General features: G+C 26.6%; 1 protein-coding gene across 1 annotated transcript; it reads left to right on the top strand.

The window, feature by feature from the left end:
* The first annotated feature begins 13,983 nt into the window (after positions 1-13,983).
* LOC132936310 (uncharacterized) lies at positions 13,984-16,800 on the top strand. The gene is made up of 3 exons (XM_061003008.1): positions 13,984-14,144; positions 15,794-15,866; positions 15,953-16,800. Exon 3 carries the CDS (start codon positions 15,958-15,960, stop codon positions 16,687-16,689), a length of 732 nt encoding a protein of 243 aa, XP_060858991.1. The 5' UTR covers positions 13,984-14,144; positions 15,794-15,866; positions 15,953-15,957; the 3' UTR covers positions 16,690-16,800.
* The last annotated feature ends 4,972 nt before the right edge of the window (positions 16,801-21,772 follow it).

Genomic DNA, 21,772 nt, shown 5'->3' with positions numbered 1-21,772 from the left:
ATGTTCAACTTTTATAGCTAAGGATTGAAAATTTAAAACAAGGTTTTACGTAAATAAGTTACTTTATTCACAATATAATATCATCAAATATACTTAGTAATATCATAGGCTGACTGACCGTTTTCGCTCGGAATCGTTTTTCTTTTACAATGGTATTATATTATCATTGAATTCAAATTTAACACCATCCATGACAGTGACCCACTTGTAACCTTCTGTACAGCAGAGTGACATCCACTTACCTACTTTCTTTTCAATGAATGTCAATAAAACTTTATTTGTTGGCTAAAAAAGCTTGGAAATGTAATACAAGGATCCTACTATATTGTTACAATGACATTTGAAAAATATTAAAAATCCTTAGCCACAGTTTTTTTTTATAAGCATTTAAAGTTCAAATCTTGACAAAATACCGAAAAATCACGAAAATTAGCAAATTATCTCAATCATTTAAAGAAGTATTTCTAGGAAAAATGCAGGCATTCCCTTTCTTTCAATCACAATAAATTACTAAACAACTTAAACTCTATTTTTAGAACGTATCCTACGCCACATATAAATAATATTAAACACTGTATTTGAGCTTATTTTGCGTTTATCTTAATAAATAAATTAATAATAGCATTAACTATATAGTATTATGTTCAAGTACAGAATTATACATTTATATTTGTCTTCATTTTACATTTGTAAAGTTGCTATAGGCAACTAATTATACAATAAACTATTATAATTAGGGTAGAGAACTTGTAGCATTTGCATATTTGTTTTGCACATTCACAATAATAGCAGAGTACGACACAAATACGTTTCATGCTTTCACAAAACTGGTTTTGAAATTTTTTTTTTTGCATATAAATACATATTTTGAGTCCTTTTTGTGATAGGAAATATGTTAGGTACACTTTTATACGAAATTTTATACTTTTTTTTTTTACTATTTTACAACAATTCCCATAACAGTCATTATGTTCCTAACATTAAATCTCTTAGAGACAAACCTCATTAAAATTATCTACAAGCCTTATACTATATTCTATTTGTATAATAACCGAAAATCAATAACTAACCGTGGTTATATTGTAATCGGAAACTTGTAATTGCATGCACAATATGCTGAAACATTTTAATTGTAATAAATAAAAAAAACCTTTTTGAGACATATTTAACTTCAATTAATTTTTTCCACACCGACATTTTTATTCAAAAGAATACTGCCTAAATGTAAGGATAAAAATGTATTTATTTTTAATTTTTGACGCATAATATGGTTTTTTACAGTCCGCGGGCACAAGTTTTTTCTAGAAGCGCTTGAGGATCGCTGATAAGACAATAATATTAATTTCCTGTAATTAATTTTATTAATAGAAAGAAATAAATAAATAAAAAATAGAAAAATAAGAAAAATGCATTTTGTTTATTTGGCAATGGTTTAAGATATATTTAAATTATGTAATTGTTTTGACTTATTTTAAATGCTATTTATTTTATAAATATTTTTAAATGAAATTGCTAAAAAAATGTTCCATAAGTGCATAAATGCTCGCATATTTAGTGATTTTTTAGAGCTACAAGTCCTCTGCCTTAGAATAATTAATTATTCAATACAACCTATGTTCACGCTCATAAATATATTAATATGAATATTTTTAGTCATTATACTTTTTTTTAACAGTGCAACATTGCAACGGAACATGTGCTTTAACAGAAGTTGTACATTGTTTGTGATTATGTGAGTCTATAAAATAAAAATTGAATATTATGAAAACAGTTAATTTGTTTTATAGATATATTAATATTGTTTAATATTTATATTTTACATATTGTTTTATAAAAATAAAATATATGTTTGCAACATACCATGTCTCTTGATAATTTATTTTTCCATCCCAAATAAATATTTTGGTTTATTTGATCATCGCCACCGTTCAACATTCTGAGAAGAAGAATATAAGCCAAAATAATATCAAAGTTCTATCGTGGCCATTGTCTACAACAATTTGTTTCGCTCATGCTTGTTATTAACTCCATTTTTTTAATTATACTAATTAAAACAATTAAACTAACCAAAATACAGACAAGAATATTAGGTAGGTATGTAATGTAGTGTACGTGATGTCCGATAAAATCACGATCATTCTTATTCGATGATTTGATGAATAACGAATAACGATATCCGATAACAAAGGTACCTACATGACTACATCGTGTACTGTACAACATGATAAAACTGATATAAACTGATATTCAGATATTCTTTTCAGTCTGTCAACGCAATAATTTAATCCATAGGCAATACAAATTACTTTTTTTTTTTATTGATCCTTAAGCCCAGGGTAACATGCGATTTTTATCCCTGGATATTACGCCCCCCCCCTCTGTAAAAATAACCTATCATATTTTTACTGGGGGTAAAAAAAACCTAGGATATTTATACCCCCGGTAAAATTTTAAGGGGGGTAAAATCATCCCAAGTTTATTTTACCCCCAGGAAAAAACTAGATTATTTTTACCCTCTCTCCTCGGTAAAATTGTTCATCAGAGGGGTAAAAATATCCTAGCATATAATTATCGATCTGTTTAAAATAAACTATGATATATATTATATATATATGATAGTATATTATTGTATTTTGCCAGTACAAAATTGTACAAAAAAAAGTAAAATACAGAGTTTACCCATTTGTCGACTTTTTTGTAATTAATGCACTCTTATCAAAAATATTTCAATCTGTAATTATTTACCGAATTTTCCGCCCTTATAATTCGTAAATTTTCATACTTATTTCAATTACATTTGTTCAGTTTTTTTTTATAAATCAGTATTTTTTTGTGGTAACAAAAGTACCCTTTGAGACTTCTAAGCTAGTGACGCCTATGAGTATTATGCTTTAACGCTGAATATTCTCCACGTAAACCCTAAAACTTGCTAAGCAAAAAAAAATAAGGTTTCTGTACCTCGAAATTAATTTTTTTAATATTCTAGACCCCCTTAGACACTAATAATTTCTGACCCTTGTGTTCATGTGATTTCAATTAACAAAAATGTATAAATCACATTTTAGTGAAAAAAAAAACAAGTATAGGTACACGAGAAATTTATTGAAAAAAAGGATAAAGACTAAAAACTAAAAAGAGCTAAACGCGTTTTCCTGAGCGTAAATTTGCTATGTAGCGGACATTTATTTTGTAAGATGGAGAGCACAAGTATGCTGATGGGAATACTTTCTAAAAAGCGGGTAAGTGGATGTCGCTCTGCTGTATAGTAGGTTACAAGTGGGACAATGTATAATGGATTGTATTAAACTTGAATTCAACGATATAATATTATCATTGTATAAGAAAAACGATTCTGAGCGGAGACGATTTATCAGTCTGGATTTTTTAAGTTACTATCCGAAGCATTGCAACATTGATTTAACCGTATGTCACCTACTATTATCGTAAACCAAACGATAAATTCAAAACCCAGGACGTTCTAAAAAGAAATCAAAAAAAAAAAAGAATATATAAATTTAAATAAACAAAAGGTTCAGGCGGAACAAAATTGTATTAACATTAATAGAATAAAAAACTATAAAAATTGAAAATTGATATTGTCTATTTATAAATAACTTAAAACAAATGAGAATATTTTTAAAATTACATCGTGTATAGAAAATGATAAAATAAACATTTGACGAAAATTTAGCTTATGGTTATTATAGCTTGTGAATAACGACCAAATAAGAAAATTATTGCATGAGAATTTTTTTAATTTATGGGTGAATATCCCAATGGATAGCTTCAAAATATTTATGATTTTATAACTGAAACACGTGTCCGACTAAACGCTCTTATCGTCCCGATGATATACTGCTCTTTGCGACGATTAATGTAATGATCATAATAAATATTATAGCTGGGACACGCATAGCCGACGATAGAAGTGTTTTTAATGTTTTGTATTATAAACTGTGTTCCATATAAGTACATATATTTTTCAAGGAAACCGCTTGCCCCTTAAACTTAACATAAGGTGGAAATGAGTCATTGGTCGACAGGCTTTGCTCGAGCAAACAACATGACACAACCGATAGACGAAGGCCGGTGCGGAAACGAAATCGGCCGGCATTTTATTATGAGTACTATGACGAGAGTGATACTGAAGATTTTTAAATATTGTTTGATATTTAAATTCCAAATAAACGTTTTATTTATATTCTAATAGTTGTAAATTCAGGATTATTATATTGAAAGTATTGTACTATTACTAAGCCAATGATAATCATATGATATCACTCGACTCCAAATAACTTACTCTATACCACCAATTATACAAAGATTCGTGTCTACCGGCGTTCTGTATATTATGAGTACCTGGGACATACCGTACGAAAAAAAATTATTGAAAATCAAAATTTCATATTACGACTATGAAAATGATACCACTGGACTCCGGATGACTTACTCTATACCACCAAAGTCTTTGAGGTCGCCTGGTGAACGATTTGAAATTATAGTGGCGGCTTAACGTAGTATTTTACTCCCGTAATCCTGCACCAAGTACTGTTTTCTGGACAACTAGATCTCACCACCACAGTACACTAATGTTACTCACCAAAATGCAATCCTTTCATAGCAGAGACCCTAACGAAGCCAGGGGATATGATTAGCTAAGTCGTAGTACAAAATTTTGATTTTCAATGAATTATAAACCGTCTCTACCGGCGTAGTGCATAATACGTCCACCCGGGACTTATTGTACGAAAAAAAATTACTAAAATATTATGACCACCTCTATTGTACAGAAGAATTTAATGAAATATTATTATGGTACATTTTTACATTCATTGTTTTTAATTAGTCTATGTATTTTACTCATGGTGCATGTTTATAATTTAAAACATCATAGTTGGTATAAACTAATATTGGCCAAAATGCACTTTCTGAGCTTTTCATCAACCCAGCTAACCCATCAATTCCAATCACTAATATAATGGTTTCACTTGAAAATTGTTTATCAATGTACTTTTTTGTACTATATCGTACACCAAAATAAGTTTTTGATATAATTCTTTCTGATATTAAATAGATACACTGCAAATATCTTATTCAAGATAAACGTTTTTAGATATCAAATATATATTAATTATAACATGTACAGCAGATACCATAAAAAATATATCTTATGTACATTGCGTACAAATTATTTTTTTAATATCAGAATCTTGATATACACAAGTTATCATAGAAATATATTATATACTAATGCATTGGTTTTCGATTATCTTCAAAACATTGTATGTTTATTAACCAACGAATATCCAAAAACGTATTTAACTGAATATCAAATAAACATCAATACATTAAATTTACTATATGGGTTTACTATCCGAAGCATTGCAATATTGTTTTAACCGTATGTCACCTACTATTATCGTAAACCAAACGATAAATTCAAAACCCAGGACGTTCTAAAAAGAAATCAAAAAAAAAAGAATATATAAATTTAAATAAACAAAAGGTTCAGACGGAACAAAATTGTATTAACATTAATAGAATAAAAAACTATAAAAATTGAAAATTGATATTGTCTATTTATAAATAACTTAAAACAAATGAGAATATTTTTAAAATTATATCGTGTACAGAAAATGATAAAATAAACATTTGACGAAAATTTAGCTTATGGTTATTATAGCTTGTGAATAACGACCAAATAAGAAAATTATTGCATGAGAATTTTTTTAATTTATGGGTGAATATCCCAATGGATAGCTTCAAAATATTTATGATTTTATAACTGAAACACGTGTCCGACTAAACGCTCTTATCGTCCCGATGATTAATACTGCTCTTTGCGACGATTAATGTAATGATCATAATAAATATTATAGCTGGGACACGCGTAGCCGACCATACCCAATGTCTAGCATCAAAATATTTATGATTTTATAACTGAAACACGTAGCCGACCACACGCACTTGTCATCCTAATGAAATGCCTCGTTACAATGCAATATTGACACACACAATAATAATAATTTTATTTATATTCGATCATTTTGGAAAATAATAATAATAATTACTAAGTTTTTATAACTGTTTAATCGAGATCAGCTGTGTGGGATGAATGGTAATTTTAGCCGGCGAAACGTACTATTTTAAAACAAAAAAAATTATCGGTTTTTTTATCAGTAGGTAATTTATCTTTACAATATTCTGACACTAAAAATAGAATTTCAAAAAAATTTATTAACATACGCTTATAGAGCTGTTTGTATAAATTATATATATTATTTGATTGATATTTTCAAACTTGTATACATTTTCATATTATTTAATTTTCTCTATTAAAACGATAAAATATATAATTTTTTTTTATTTAGTTATTATATTATTCTACATGTAATAATGACATAATATTTTATTTTAATAATTTTTTTTTTTAGTATTTGCTTTATTAAGTTGAAATTTTCAGTGTTTTAATCGTTTTTGAACTTTGGAGAAATGATACTTAAATTTACGCAGTCTTACCAATTTTTCATTATAAACATATTGTAAAGGAAAATGATAGCTATTTAAAAATATAAACATTTTTTGCATTCAGATTCAACTGCAGTTATTTACAAAAATAATTTTCTTTAAATAAATATAACGTAGGTAATACTGTATAAAACACGATTTTTAGGCGGGGGGAGGAGTGAAATACATTACGCGACTATTTAAAGTTTTATTTCTAGTACAAAAGTCACTGTTATCACCACCGATATTGGCAATATTTTATCCGTATTGTTTCAAATTTTTCATGATAATTCGTGAGCCGTGAAAATATTGTGAACACACAAAGGAGCCGTGGTATGAAAAAATTTGAATACCTCGACGTTGGGGAATTAAAACGTCAGCGAAAGGGGACGACCCATACTAATAAGTTATAACTATATGGAATGTACCCTCACGCTGCCATTTTATTTTGTTTGATGAAAATATAAGCTATTTGCAATAACTCTATATATTGAAGCAATGAGTTTATGCGTTTTGTTTTGTTTAATGATAAAGATAATTATTATGTAATGTACGTTACGTCCACAGAGCTCCAAGATCCGTTTTCCACCAACATCCGGTAAGAACTCCTAAGCCCATCTCAACCAGGCCGAGGAACCACTTGTTCCTAACACCGGAAGGGAAATCTGACGCCGTCGAGTTAGCCGATCTCCTGGGGAGGGTCATCGCGTCGTCAAATGAGTTTCGCGACTGTAGTTAAAGCTCAATACAACATCAGTTACTGGCTGTTCTGCGGCCTCTGGGCTGTGTTCCTATCCGTTCCGAAGGCACCGATGCATCGCCGCCATAGACCTGATAATAGATATATTAGGTATATATAATCATATTACCATCAATTATCAGGTATGTGATCGCCACCGTCGACCGTCGAGCTACATACCAAAACTGTTCCAAAATAAATAGATTCGTAGTGTGGATCGATAAAAGTAAAAAAACGGGAGTCGTCTTATTTCTGCGTAACACAGTATAATAATGTTATAATATCGTACTATGTTTATTATGTTTTTAAACATTAATAAAATGACAATATTAATATCCATGGTTATGGACAACAATATATAGGTAATGCGCAAAACTGTTTAACAATAATAATATTATTATCGTATGGTACATTAATGTACATTAACTAAACCGATTGGTACCTATATATTATTATAATAGTATAAGCAATCAAATTAAATTAATAATATCATTAAGCAAATTGAAAATTAAATCACATGAATCAATTTTTTGTAACTACTGTAAAATGTATAAATTATGCGTTCTTCTGTTTAATGTAAAAATAAATAATACCTATATAAATAATAATAATAATATATACTTAAATATATACTTTAATACAAATATTCAATGCAGAATATGATCTATAAATTTGAGCAATTATGGCAAAATTAAGTTTTATAGATTATAACATTATGACGTAACATTTGAAATGAAAACATATAGATTAAATAGTTTGAATAGTTAATTAGCTTAATATAATAATATAATAACATATTATGTTTTCATAGTTTTGAGTATATCAAAACTTAAAAGTATACTGGTACCTACCTATAGTTAGATCTTTCTCTTGATAATAATAAAAGTAAAAGTATAATATTTCTATCAATGGTCGTTGACAAACGTAATAAAATGGCAAATATGGATAGTAATTTATCGATTGTTAATTTACATCTCCCATAAAAAAATTTAAAAAATCAAACCTTAAGTAGGTACTATAAAAGACAAATTATCAAACCAAAACAATTTAAATATTTTGAACATAATTTTACGAAACAAGTAATGAAGTCATTACAATAACAGAAAGGAACATTTCAAGATACCTAACTGTATTCTTCATTATAGGTATTGGATAATACTTATGTGCAATATTTTATTTTTCACAAATGTAATGAAGAAACTATTTTTGAAGTTTTATTTTTAAATTATTTTCACTGCACTAAATTGTTTTTTTTCATCACATTTCTCTTGGCCTTCCTAGTCATAATACATTAGATGTAAAATATTATTTCTAATTTAATTGTCTTATATATTATAACATCTATATAATTTGTATAACTTTATATTTTATATTCCAACTCAAGTTGAATATCTAAAACGTGTGTTTTTCCTGTTTCTTATAATTAATTTAATTTGATAAAAACTCCAAGTGTGTAATGAAAACTTACATTTTGTATGGAATTTTAACATTAAATGTTAAATATATGTATATACTAGCTGTATCCGTGCACTTTGTTTCCCGTTAAATGTACCAACTCTATATGAATCGAACTTTGTTCAGTTTATAAGACGGATACAACAAATGCCCGTGAGGGTGTCCTCTTAAGTGCCGTTAATATAAATATACATATTTCATTTAAATATTATCTCACAGTCTTTACTTTTGAGGCTGTATATTAATAAATAAATAAATAATATATTATTATAATACTATAGTATTACCTATAGTACCTACTACCTAGGTACTACCTATTCAAGTTCAAGTACACAATTATACAACTATTTTTCGTCATTTTACTCTAGTGATTTTGCTACGGGAAGCTATAATTATATAATAAAATGGTGATATTACATTTTTTAGACTATCTATGCTCACTTACATTAAAAATATTCAACATTTTTAGACTTGATATTTTTTTTTATATATTTCTCATGTACCTATATTTTTTTTTGTGATACAACACTAAATGTGATTCATATAATTTTGTTACATTATATTATTGTTAAGTTATTTATATACATTAAACATTTAAATATATAAAATATCAGATGAATTTTAGATTCTAAGCAAATGTATTGCTTTTCAATGATGCGTGTTTTTTTCCACATACATTAATGAAATTACATACTGAAACAAGTACTTGTCCTAACGTGTAAGTCTATACCAAAAACTGTGTTTCAATTAATTTATTTCACGTTCATGAATAATATTCGTAAGTACCTATAACTATTACAAGCACTAACTGGCATGAATATTACCATATAAATTATTATAATTTCCAACCAAAATTTAAAAAAATTTTAATAGTTAATAATATATTACCTTAAGGTCATAATAAATATTAGTAATCACGCACTTGAATAAATTATCAACAATTAAATGATACCTAATAATTTGCTAATTTTTTTGTTAATAATTGAAAGTGTATTATTCCGAATTGTCAATGAAAAGTAATGATATACATAGATACACATTATTAAAATAAAAAATATCTACCATATTGTTGGACCAAAATCATACAATTGCTATGAATAACAGTAGGACAACGAACTTTGTTGTTGTTTATATATTGTTATAATATTAGAGTAGACCAAAGATGAAATCTTGTAGTGAATCCTTTTGTTTTTATAATTATTGTTAATTCAGATACAGGTAAACGTATGTTTTTTCCACAATTAACGTTTGTTAATACCTACTTAGTTATATGTGTCAATTGCGTATTTTAACAAATATGTGTACAATAACATAATATAATACGGGTGAACACGATTTTATAATTTTTTCAGGGAGAATATCGATTAAATTTCCTTGGAGCTACGCGTTGTGTTTCTATCAAGTCAAACAACAAAATTAACTTTAATTATTACGTTAGCAAAATATCTGCACACCACGAAATCAAAGTAAACTTTAACCAATAGCACTCCAATAGACAATTAATGCAAGTGTATAATTATTGTTATTATATTAAATCAATTATTTTATCTTGATAAAGTCTAGTTTTTATTATTATTTAATTGTATACACTAAATAATATAATATACAAAATTTAACATTGTATACGAATATAGGTAGCAAATACATCAATTAATTAAATTGTTGATTTTTGTCGGATTGTGCTAGTTTCTCTTTACGGACGTAATTCAATATGGCGGTAAAAGTTTCTATCGGTGGTTGAAAAGAGAATACTTTTGTATACAAAGCATTCAAAGGTTGATCGTGGCACTAAAATTTTTGTTGGTCAATACTTTGTTTCCAATAACGAAGATCAATGGATATGCAACGGTATCCCGTGGTATATAATTGTCATATAAAAAAGAATAATATCATAAACAACAATTTATTGTTAAAAATGATTGGACCAAAATAATTCCAAAGTAAAAAGAAAAAAATAGTTGAATAGAGTAAGTATGTGCAATAATTTAAACATATTACATTTAAATTGAATCCTATCTGTATTTTTATCAAGATTTGACCTTTAAATGCTTATAAAAAAAAACTGTGATTAAGGATTTTAAATATTTTTCAATTGTAATTGTCATTGTAACAATATAGTAGGAGCCTTGTATTATATTTTAAATTCTAAACGGAGCGTTTAAGAATTGATTTTGCAATGATGTCACAATTTCTACTTTTATTTTTTTTAAGAAAATTATAGGTTAGGTTATGTTTGTGTGATTTAAGAAGAAAATTTAGCCTAAAAGTTCACAATAATTTTTAATAAAAATCGGAAGTTCGAAATTTGACAAATTCGTCAAAACCACAACACGGAAACTGAAAATGTCAGTAAACAGCTAAAAATAATAAGTAAATATTTGCACAATTTTATGGTTTATAGAAAATTCTTATATAAACATTCAGTCAAAATTTCATGTACCTACGATAATTTGTTTTAGAGTTACACCAAAAACCAAAATTAATTTTCTCAAAAACAGATTTTGCGTAAAAATTCCCGTTTTTCCTTAATTTTTCTTTTGTTTTCCACGGAGATTTTGAAAACTACTGGGAAATTTTTACTTTTGACACCCAAAAGTTCCAACTATAGTCACTTTACTATCAGAAAAGTTATTGTTGAAGAAAATCCTAGCACTTTTGCGTTTTACTGTCCTAAAAGGCGGTGACAGACAAAAAAAAAATAAAATAAAAAAAAACACACATCATTGTAAAATCAGTACATTCATCGTTTCGCTTAGAATCTAAAAATAATAGAGTATTAAAATAATATTAATATACAGTGAAACCTCTAAATACTGGCACTCTTGGTCGTCAAAATGTTATCCGTTATGTTCCCAAGAAAACCTCCGTTAGGTAAGGTTTCATTGTATAATACACATAATACACAAGTAGTATATATATATGCCGTTCTTGGCGCAGTGCATTATATCATCAATAAAAGATCACAAAATTGAAATACAATAATAATTAAAATATTTTTCACAAAATTTAAATGCAATAATAATTAAAATATTTTTCATAATACTTATGTTATTAATAATTAAAAATTTAAATGTAATATTCCACAAAATATTTCAAAACTAATTGCATTAATAATTAAAATTGAATTTCATTAATAATTAAAATATTTTTTACAGAATCAATCATTATAATAATCTAAAAAATATTTCAAAACTAATTGCACAAATAATTAAGAATTGAAATGCATTAATAATCTGAAAAAATATTTGAAAGTTAAATTGCAATATTCTATAAGGATAATATATTCATAATCGAAACTATTTTTTACAATATTATTTGTGTACAATTTTGGTTTAGATTTTAAAAGTTATACAATTTTTAAAAAACAGAGATTTAAGTTCTGTGTCTGTTGAGCTGTTGTGGAATGATTGCTGAGCCAATGGAATAGATATAATGATAACTTTAGAATGTCCAAAGGTTGAACTGTTGATTCGTGTTGAGCTATTGAAAAGTGTTTGTGTTGCCAGTTGACCTTAACATCTCAGAAATCAGGATTGTTGAAAAACTTGAAAGCTATAGTTTAACAAACTTGTAAGAATAGATGAGAAATTATAACATTAATAAATTAATAAATTAGTTTAATTCTGAAATTTTTTGAAAAATATTTTAATTATTATTGCATTTAAATTTTGTGAAAATTTTTTTAATTATTATTGTATTTCAATTTTGTGATCTTTTTGCACATTGTTTTCTTTGAGATCTTTTATTGATGATGTAATGCACTGCGCCAGGAACGGCATATATATATATATATATACTACTTACACACAATAAACAATACACATTTGGTACCTTCGAGTTATCTGCCACAGTATCTGAGATTAAATCTTTTTTTTTAATCCCCCAAGAATAGCATTTAGCGAATGAACTTTTTTATTTAATCTTTGATTCTTCTGAGCTAACAATTTGTTTTTATATCGAAGGTTCAAAACAGTGGATTTTACTATTTTGAAATTTCTGGCTGCCCTTCTTGGTGTTAAAAAACTACAGACAAATAAATCACTAAATCGAGTGTTATTCCAAATTTTTTTTTTTTTTGTTTCAATTAATGAACAATCTGACAGACTGAAATTAAAATAAGGCATTAAATATAGTAAAACTATTTTAATCTGACCCAAATTATACATATCAAATAACATATTATAAATTTGTTTACCTTCTACCTAATGGACTTCGAATTGGGCTGCAATAAGGTAACTCATTTGTACTTGCTTTATAACTAGGTGAACCGAATTTAGTTGAATCACTTATTGAAATATACATAAAACAATCAAAGGTTTAGGATTGTATATTGAATAATTTATTGTATTGTTACTTTTTAAGCAAATAGTTGTCTTTGAGTTCTTCTTCTTCTTCGTCATGAAGATTTACAATGACCACATCAGTTGTATCTTGGTTTAAATAAGGAATAGCAATTGTTTCACATGTATTTGCGCTACAACTAGGCAAAACTTCTTTAGTTGAATCACTTATTGAACTATACATAAAACAATCAAAGGTTTAGGATTATATATTGAATAATTTATTGTATTGTTACTTTTTAAGCAAATAGTCATTTTCTAGTTCTTCTTCATCAAGAAGATTTACAATGACCCCCTCAGTTATATCTTGGTCTAAAGAAGGAACAGCATTAGGCCAGAGTGTTCTTTTAATGCCAGTTGCATATTTAAAACATTGTGGCTTCAAATGCTTTGAACACACACAATGCCAATTTAAAACGGTTTTCAATTTAAGACTTTCCATCCACATAATTCTTTTCAAATCATTTTTTGGAAAGCTATAAGAAATATAAATTTGTTTAGTTGAATAAATAGTTATATCATACATAAGATGAGTGCATACCCCACTAATTGGACTGTCATTTTTGTCATTGGTTCCACAAACAACACACCGTTAAACCATTTTGTACAACCATAATATAATGAAGATATTTTACAAAACAAATACACAAATCACACAAGATGTAACCAGTTGTTATGGGTAATATATGGTTTAATAATAATAAAATTAGTCTGTACTCAGTCGATTAACACCATAGGTTATAATTTTATTAATTATGATATATTCATTATTCATACATAATAAAGAATCTTTATCATCTATTAACACTTGAAATTTGAATTCAAATATTGGCGGGCTAAAATATTAGATTTTCAATAAGTGATAACACAAGTTGAGATAACAGGCACGTTTGTGAGACATATCTGATATATCTTGCCATATCAAGATATCTACTCTCTAGGAACACGTCACCTAAATGTTATAAGCATAGTAATATGTGGCTTCTCCATTCTTTACTATCGATGATTCTGACGCTAAATTAAATATAATAACAGTATTTTTTATACCTAACATTCGTCGTGTCATATTATATTTATTACGTCAGTCAGGTAACACGTAAGCAGTAAGTATAAATACAATCGTATACTATAGTGATGTCAGTATTATATCACTTCCATTAATTTTTTTATTTTGTTTTTAATTGTCTTATATTAATCCCGTGCGCGTTCATGAACAAAGACCGCAAACATCTTATGCCTAATAATTTGTGCAACATATTACCAAAGGTTAATTTTTTTAAACTTTTTAACTTAAGAGGACGTCGGCCCGTATGTGTTGTCTTCGTCTTACACACGAACGACATGGCAAATATCGTTTGCCAGTTTCAATAGTTTTGATATTAGTGAATCGATCTATTATCAAACTTATAGGTTACAACATTATCTGTGTTCTCTCATTGGTTTTTTACAATATTTTAATTTTTAAGTGAATTATGAGCATTTTCAAATATTAATATTCTACCTAATCATAACAAACGTATAAATTAAAATATCGTAAAATACCAACGAGAGAACACAGATAATGTTGTTACTTAAAAATTTGATAATAGGTCAATTCACTCTAATATTAAAACTGACCTACCCTATTGAAACTAATGAACGAAAATTTGCTATGCCATACTTGTATAAGACGGAGACAACACATGCTGGCTGGCGCGACGTCCTCTCAACTAGTTAATTTTTTTTTGTTTGTAACTTATTGACTTATTTGTTCAAAATGTTTATTGTAGAAACTTAACATTTTATAGTTAATTATTATTGCCGTACACAGACAACAGTCGACAGACCACACTACTTGAATACTGACTACTACAGTTCAAAGTGATAATTTTTGTGCTTACTGAATATATTTTAGTTTGTTTACTCATGATATTATACATGGCAATGCCCCATGTTGATGAGGGGGGTAGAATCCTACCCCATGACCTTTTTTCTATATTTATAACATCTTAAATTTAGATACCTATATGTGTAAAACGCTAACCATAAATTATATTTTTATTGATTGAATTCTTAGCGTATGTTATAAATCAAGCTTCATAGTTTTACACTGGTTTGGACCACCAAATTTCCTGCCTGTGAACTATAATTTAAATTGCAAACTAATTATAATAAACTAAATATAGGTTTTAATTTCTATGTGGTACTGCAACACTAAGTGAACCAATAGTAAAACATATGTTTATGTTAAGCAAACTACAAAATCTCCACTTGAGTTTAAAAAAATTCGTTTTAATTAAAACAAAGGTGTTCTTATATTAATGTAAGTTTAAAAAAATGTGTACAGCAACGAAAATGTTTCCTACTGATTGGTGGGAAACATTTACAATATGAATATAAAATTTAATAGCGCTAACAAACAGAAATAGGTAGGCAAGAGATGTATTATACTAGGAATCCTATACATTTTTTTATGGTTTGCGGCAAACATAAGAATATATTAGGTATGTAATATGTACCTTGAATTAAGATTGAGTACCTAACTAAATGATATGTATCACATAATAATTATGTTATCATGTGTAATATGTACTAAGCACAATTTAAGATATACTTTAAATCGTAATACTATGTAATTGTGCTCAGTGGTGGACTGAACTTCAATTTTAAATGAAGCATTTTCATAATTAAGTACTTACCACCACCAAATATATTTTCCATGATTGATTGTTTTTATAATTCGTTTAATGCTACATTTTTATGTTTTGTTTAGATCCGCTTCAACTTTTACCAATATTTTGAATTGTACCAGCTTGAAACTATTATACTGTAGACATTTTTACTAGGTAATTTAACACTTGAACTAAAGCATCATATTACTACTAACCATGCTATAATAATTAATAACTAATATTATTGTTTTTCAAATTAGGCACCATGAACATTTTAAAGGATAAAAGTGTAATAAGATATATTACATCATTAGATGGATTGAGTCCTGCCCAGCATCTGCTCACAGTTTGTCAGTGCATAAAAAAAAATATACCGGAAGACGCTCACTCTGACATTGCAGTTCCTTTCAGTAGTAACCTGGCTGAATTAGCTGCTAACCAAGGGCCAAACCACTTAAGACAGATTAAAATGTACATAAAAAAAACATCTTATTTCAACACAGATACAATGAAGTTCTTAATCAACAAAATGTTAGAATGCAAAGACATTAAAACAATTGAACATTATTATTGTGTTCTTGATAAAAACTTCAAGCTGCATCCACCGTGTGCTGAATACATGGATAAAGAGTATGAACAACTACTGCTCAGTTCATATAGGAATAATATTGGGGAAATGACTCTATGGGATTATATAGTAGAATGCTTGAATAACATAACTAAAGGATCTCTTTTATACGGGGATGATAAAGCGTTTGAATTGGCATTCAAAATGTGTTTCAGTTTTTGCATAGGTATTTTACAAGTTGACTTTGAAGTTTCCAAAAAAAAAAATAATAGATCTTTGGTCTCAAAATGTCTAAAGTATAAACTTGAAAGAAGAACAAGAATGAGTGAAATCAGCACACTTTTGGATCATTTATTTAACACTGGGTATAATTTTCAAATGCCTGTTATCCACCTTGCGATACTTGTAAATCAGTTACAATGCAATTAAAATGTATTCATCTTATGCATTTATTGTTTGTTTACATTTATGTAAATAAGGTTTTTTGATTGTTTAAATAAATATAATCAGCTTATTGTTATATCGACAAAACCGCTTGACATACAATTAATTGTGTAACTATACATAATAAAAAGAAAAAAAAAATTCATAAATACGATTTTAAAAATGGTTATTATTTCTTCTTAAAGCAAAACTAGTATAGTTTTCTTATACATTATAATTTCTGGCTTCAGAATATGTGACTATTTACAAGACTTTTAAAAATTATTTTATTTAACATGATTAAGATTACCATTAGTATAACAATATACAAAATATACACAAAATCGGTTACATATAATCAATAATGAGTACACTAATACTATAGTAAAAAATTATTATAACTAGAAAGTGATACAATACTATGATTATATGACATCCCTCATCTTGTAAAAATTATATTAATTAAAATATAGCATATATTGTTGAAATATACAATTGATATTAGTAGTCAACCTTGACACGTATGTACAATTTAGTATCTAGTTATACAAGTATACGACTCACTACCTTTACGGATGTAACATGACCACAGTCTTGTGGATATATATAAAACCTATATATATACACCTTTGAAGTATGTAATACTCACTTGTACAGGTACCGTTGTACAGTGCGTATACGGTGTGCGTGTACTGTCACAGTTAAGTAGTCCAGTTGTACTTATACATAATCATATTGTCGTGTTATTATTCATTTATACTAATACTAAAGTCATTAGTCCGTCAAGTGTCATTTTCAACATATATTATGGTAATAGAAGATATGAAAGCCTATAGGTCTTTATAAATAATTTCCTTAGTGAAGTAGTTGTAAGTCACACAAGCAAAAATCTCGTTAAGGTACTATTCTTATTAATCCATTTTTAAGCATATTCAAATATCTTCAACAGGAATGATTAAATAGTTGATAATTATATTGCAAGTATAAAATATATAAATATGTGATAACTATGAACAGAATTGTTTTTTACACTTCAGAAGATTGAAATACATTTATTTTTCCTTGCGCTGAAACCATATTATTTAATCAGTAATTACATATTTTATACATTGGCGTTTAGACTATTTTAGGATTTTGAAATTTACTGGTAAATAAAATAAATAAAATTATCAGTAACTAGTATAAAAGCGACTACATGTGGAACTCAAACTGTTGCAATAGAATCATATAAACGTACTAATTAATACAAATTCAACATCTATCCCAGTAACATATTTACCTTAATAATTATTCTATAAAAATATTTGAGAACAATAGTTAAGATACCTAGTATGGTTAGATAAATCATACTAAATTTATGATACATTTTAAATGTTTAGATATGTTCAATGAAAAAAAGGTGGGTAAGTGGATGTCGCTCTGCTGTATAGTTGGTTACAAGTGGGTCACTGTAATGGATGGTGTTAAATTTGAATTATAATGCTTATAAAAAAAAATTGTGCCTATGTATTTTCAATATTTTTGAACTGCTATTGTAACAATAAATAAGGAGCATTGCATTAAATTTTCATGCTTTTTTACACAACAAATAAAATTTTATTGATATTTATAGAAAAAATTTAAAACTGACAATATCCGTAAACTGCTCAAAAAGAGTCAAATTATTTTTAAAATTTTATCGTGTATAGAAAATGCTAATATAAACATTCAGTGAAATTTTCAAGTATCTTCAGTCATTCGTTTTTTAATTACAACAAAATAAAAAAATCGCTACTCAAGAAATAGAGTAAATATCCAATGCTGTAAAAATATGAATTTCAAACGCTCATAAAAATGTAATTTGATTTGATAAAGGTAGACAAACATATGAGGTATCTAGTATTACATTTTCAAATCTGAGATTTAAAAAAAATTTTATGAATTTCTAACTCAAAAAAAATTTGCACATTTTCGTGATTTTTATGCTTTTTGTCAAAATTTAAAATTTAAATGCTTTTAAAAAAAAACTATAATTATGGATTTTTAGTATTTTTCAAATCTCATTGTAACAATATATTAAGAGCCTCGTATTACATTTTCGAGGTTTTTTACCCAACAAATAAAATTGTATTGGTATTTATAGACTAGATTGTTCCTGGTAGATAGAATTTAACGAACTTTTTTCGGGGAGTAGGATAAATGGTTATTAAATCAACCATTTTTCATACGAAATAATATAATTTATATTAAGTATATAAACTTACAATATAAACCAAATCAAAAATCTATTAAAATTAAAACAAATACCTAACCTAACTTTGTTGCATGTATTTTAAGTAGAAAATTGGTAGGTAATTTTTATATTTAGGATTTGAAAATTTAATATATTATGTTTTTTTCATAAGTTTCCAATATTGCAGTTAAATATTATTTAAGTTACATAGCCAAGATTATATAATGCATTTTTTTGTTCGTGTGGTTTAAAGAAAATGTTGAGCCTAAATTCACTATTATTTTTTAAAACAGGCTGTTCTAAATTTGACAAAATTCATCAAAATCTCGTAAATTTGCAAATTATTTGCATTTAAAAATTTATAAATGATTCAATTATTACAGCTAAGGGTTGAATATTTTAAACAAGGTCTCTATAATAAGTTAGGTACTTGAGCCGTCACCAAAAATTCTAAAAAAAAAAGTAGACTTGAGATTTTTTTATATTATATATTTTAAATTTGGACAAAATAAAATATTTATACGAAGAATAACGATTTTCTTTAAATTAATAATATTTTTCATGGGTTTATATAAAACTTTTAAGGTTCTTACTTAAATTATTTTTTTTTTATACAAACTATAATATTTAAAATTGCATTTTTTTTATCAACATTTAATTCAACGTACTGTATTTCTTATATTTAATAGTAAAATAAATTAGATTAATAGCATCGTATTTAAAGATAAAAAAATATCATTTATATTTCCAGGGTTGTTATATATCACCTGGCATCATGAAGCTTAATAGTGACTTGTATTCCAATTTACCCAAACAATTTTTTTATGGAACGTACAAATTCCGTTTTCAAATAACCAAAGCAAGGTAGTTCAAGGCTGTGCAACTTCTGTTATAGAGGTGAAGCGGCCTTGAGAAACTGATTAAAGCGACCCATACACGATCAATACATTGATGTACATTCAATCAGTGACGGCTCGTGGGTTTTTAATGAAGTAGTGGCGTAGAGCACATCCAAAAAAAATATAATCAATATTTTAAAAATATATATGTATATAATATATATATGTTAAAGATTGTATTAAATAATTGTTTACAAAATTTTAGTTATTTACCAATCACCTTTTATTTTGATTTGTTTTAAAAACTGAAAACAAATACACGAATAATAAATAATAATATCGTTGATAGAAAACAGAAATACGATTGCAGTTTTGAATTTACGATAATGATCGACGAACATGATCACTGATAATCGGATTTTCACGCTTTTTTATCCAACAAATAAAATGTTATTGATATTATTTTATAGAAAAAAAAACTAAAAAAAATGAAAACTGACAATGTTCGTAAACAGCTCAAATAGAGTCAAATAATCTTATAAATTGTATCGTGTATAGAAAATGATAATATAAACATAGTCATTCGTTTTTTAATTACAACAAAATAAGAAAATCGTTACATGAGAAATCGGGTAAATATCAAATGTTGTAAAAATATGAATTTCAAACGCTCATAAAAATTGAATTTAACTTTCTTGTAGACATAATTTTTTTGATAAAAGTAGACAAACTTATGGATAATCTTGTATTACATTTTCAAATCTTAGATTTAAAAAGAAAATTTTTATGAATACAAAAAAATTTGCTAATTTTTGTAATTTTTCCGTATTTTATCAAGATTTTAACTTTAAACGCCTATAAATAAAAACCGTGACTAAGGATTTTTAATATTTTTTAAATATCATTGTAACAATATAGTAGGAGCCTTCTATTAAATTGTCAAGCTTTTTTAACCAACAAATAAAATTTTATTGATATTTATAGAAAAAAAAAAACTTAAAAAAATGGAAACTGAAAATGTCCTTATAAAATTATATTTGTTGGACAAAAAAGCTTGAACATTTAATACAAGGCTCCTACTATATAATTACAATGACATTTGAATAATATTAAAAATCCTTGGTCACCGTTTTTATTTATAAGCATTTAAAGTTAAAATCTTTACAAAATACGGAAAAATCACGAAAATTAGCATATTAGATTAAATTGAGAATTCATTAAAATTTTTTTTTTTGAATCTAAGATTTTAAAATGTAATACAAGATTCCTCATAAGTTTGTCTACCTTAATAAAAAAAAAAAATATCTATAAGCAAATCAAATTAAATTTTTATGAGCGTTTGAAATTCATTTTTTTACAGTATTGGATATTCACTCGATTTTTTATGTAAGTAGTGGTTTTGTTATTTTATTGTTATTCAAAAACGAACAACTTTAGATACATGAAAATTTCACTGAATGTTTATATTAGCATTTTCTATACACCGTACAATTTTGAAAATATTTTAACTCTTTTTGAGCTGTTTACGGACATGGTCAGTTTTCAATTTTCTTATTTTTTTTTCTATAAATATCAATAAAATAGTATTTCTTGAGTAAAAAAGCGTGAAAATTGAATGCAAGGCTCCTGATATATTGTTACAATAGCAGTTGAAAAAAATTGAAAATACATAGCCACAATTTTTTTTTATAATCATTTAAAGTTCAAATTTTGACAAAATGTATCAAATTTAAAATGTAATAATTATTTTGTAGTTAAAAATTTATAAAATGTTCAACGTTTATAGCTAAGGATTAAAAATTTAAAACAAGGCTTAACGTAAATAGGTTATTTATAAATTACTTTATTCACAATAATATCATCAAATATACTTGGTAATAGTATCATAGGCTGACTAACTGTTTTCGCTCAAAATCGTTTTTCTTATACAATGATATTATATCATTGAATTCAAATTTAACACCATCCATTACAGTGAATCACTTGTAACCTACTGTACAGCAGACCGACTTTCACTTACCCGCCTTTTTTTTGTATA

The sequence above is a fragment of the Metopolophium dirhodum genome, chromosome 1, assembly GCF_019925205.1.
Source record: "Metopolophium dirhodum isolate CAU chromosome 1, ASM1992520v1, whole genome shotgun sequence".
Classification (NCBI taxonomy): domain Eukaryota; kingdom Metazoa; phylum Arthropoda; class Insecta; order Hemiptera; family Aphididae; genus Metopolophium; species Metopolophium dirhodum.
The sequence above is the reverse complement of the archived record's forward strand: the minus strand, read 5'-3'. Positions and strand labels throughout refer to the sequence as shown.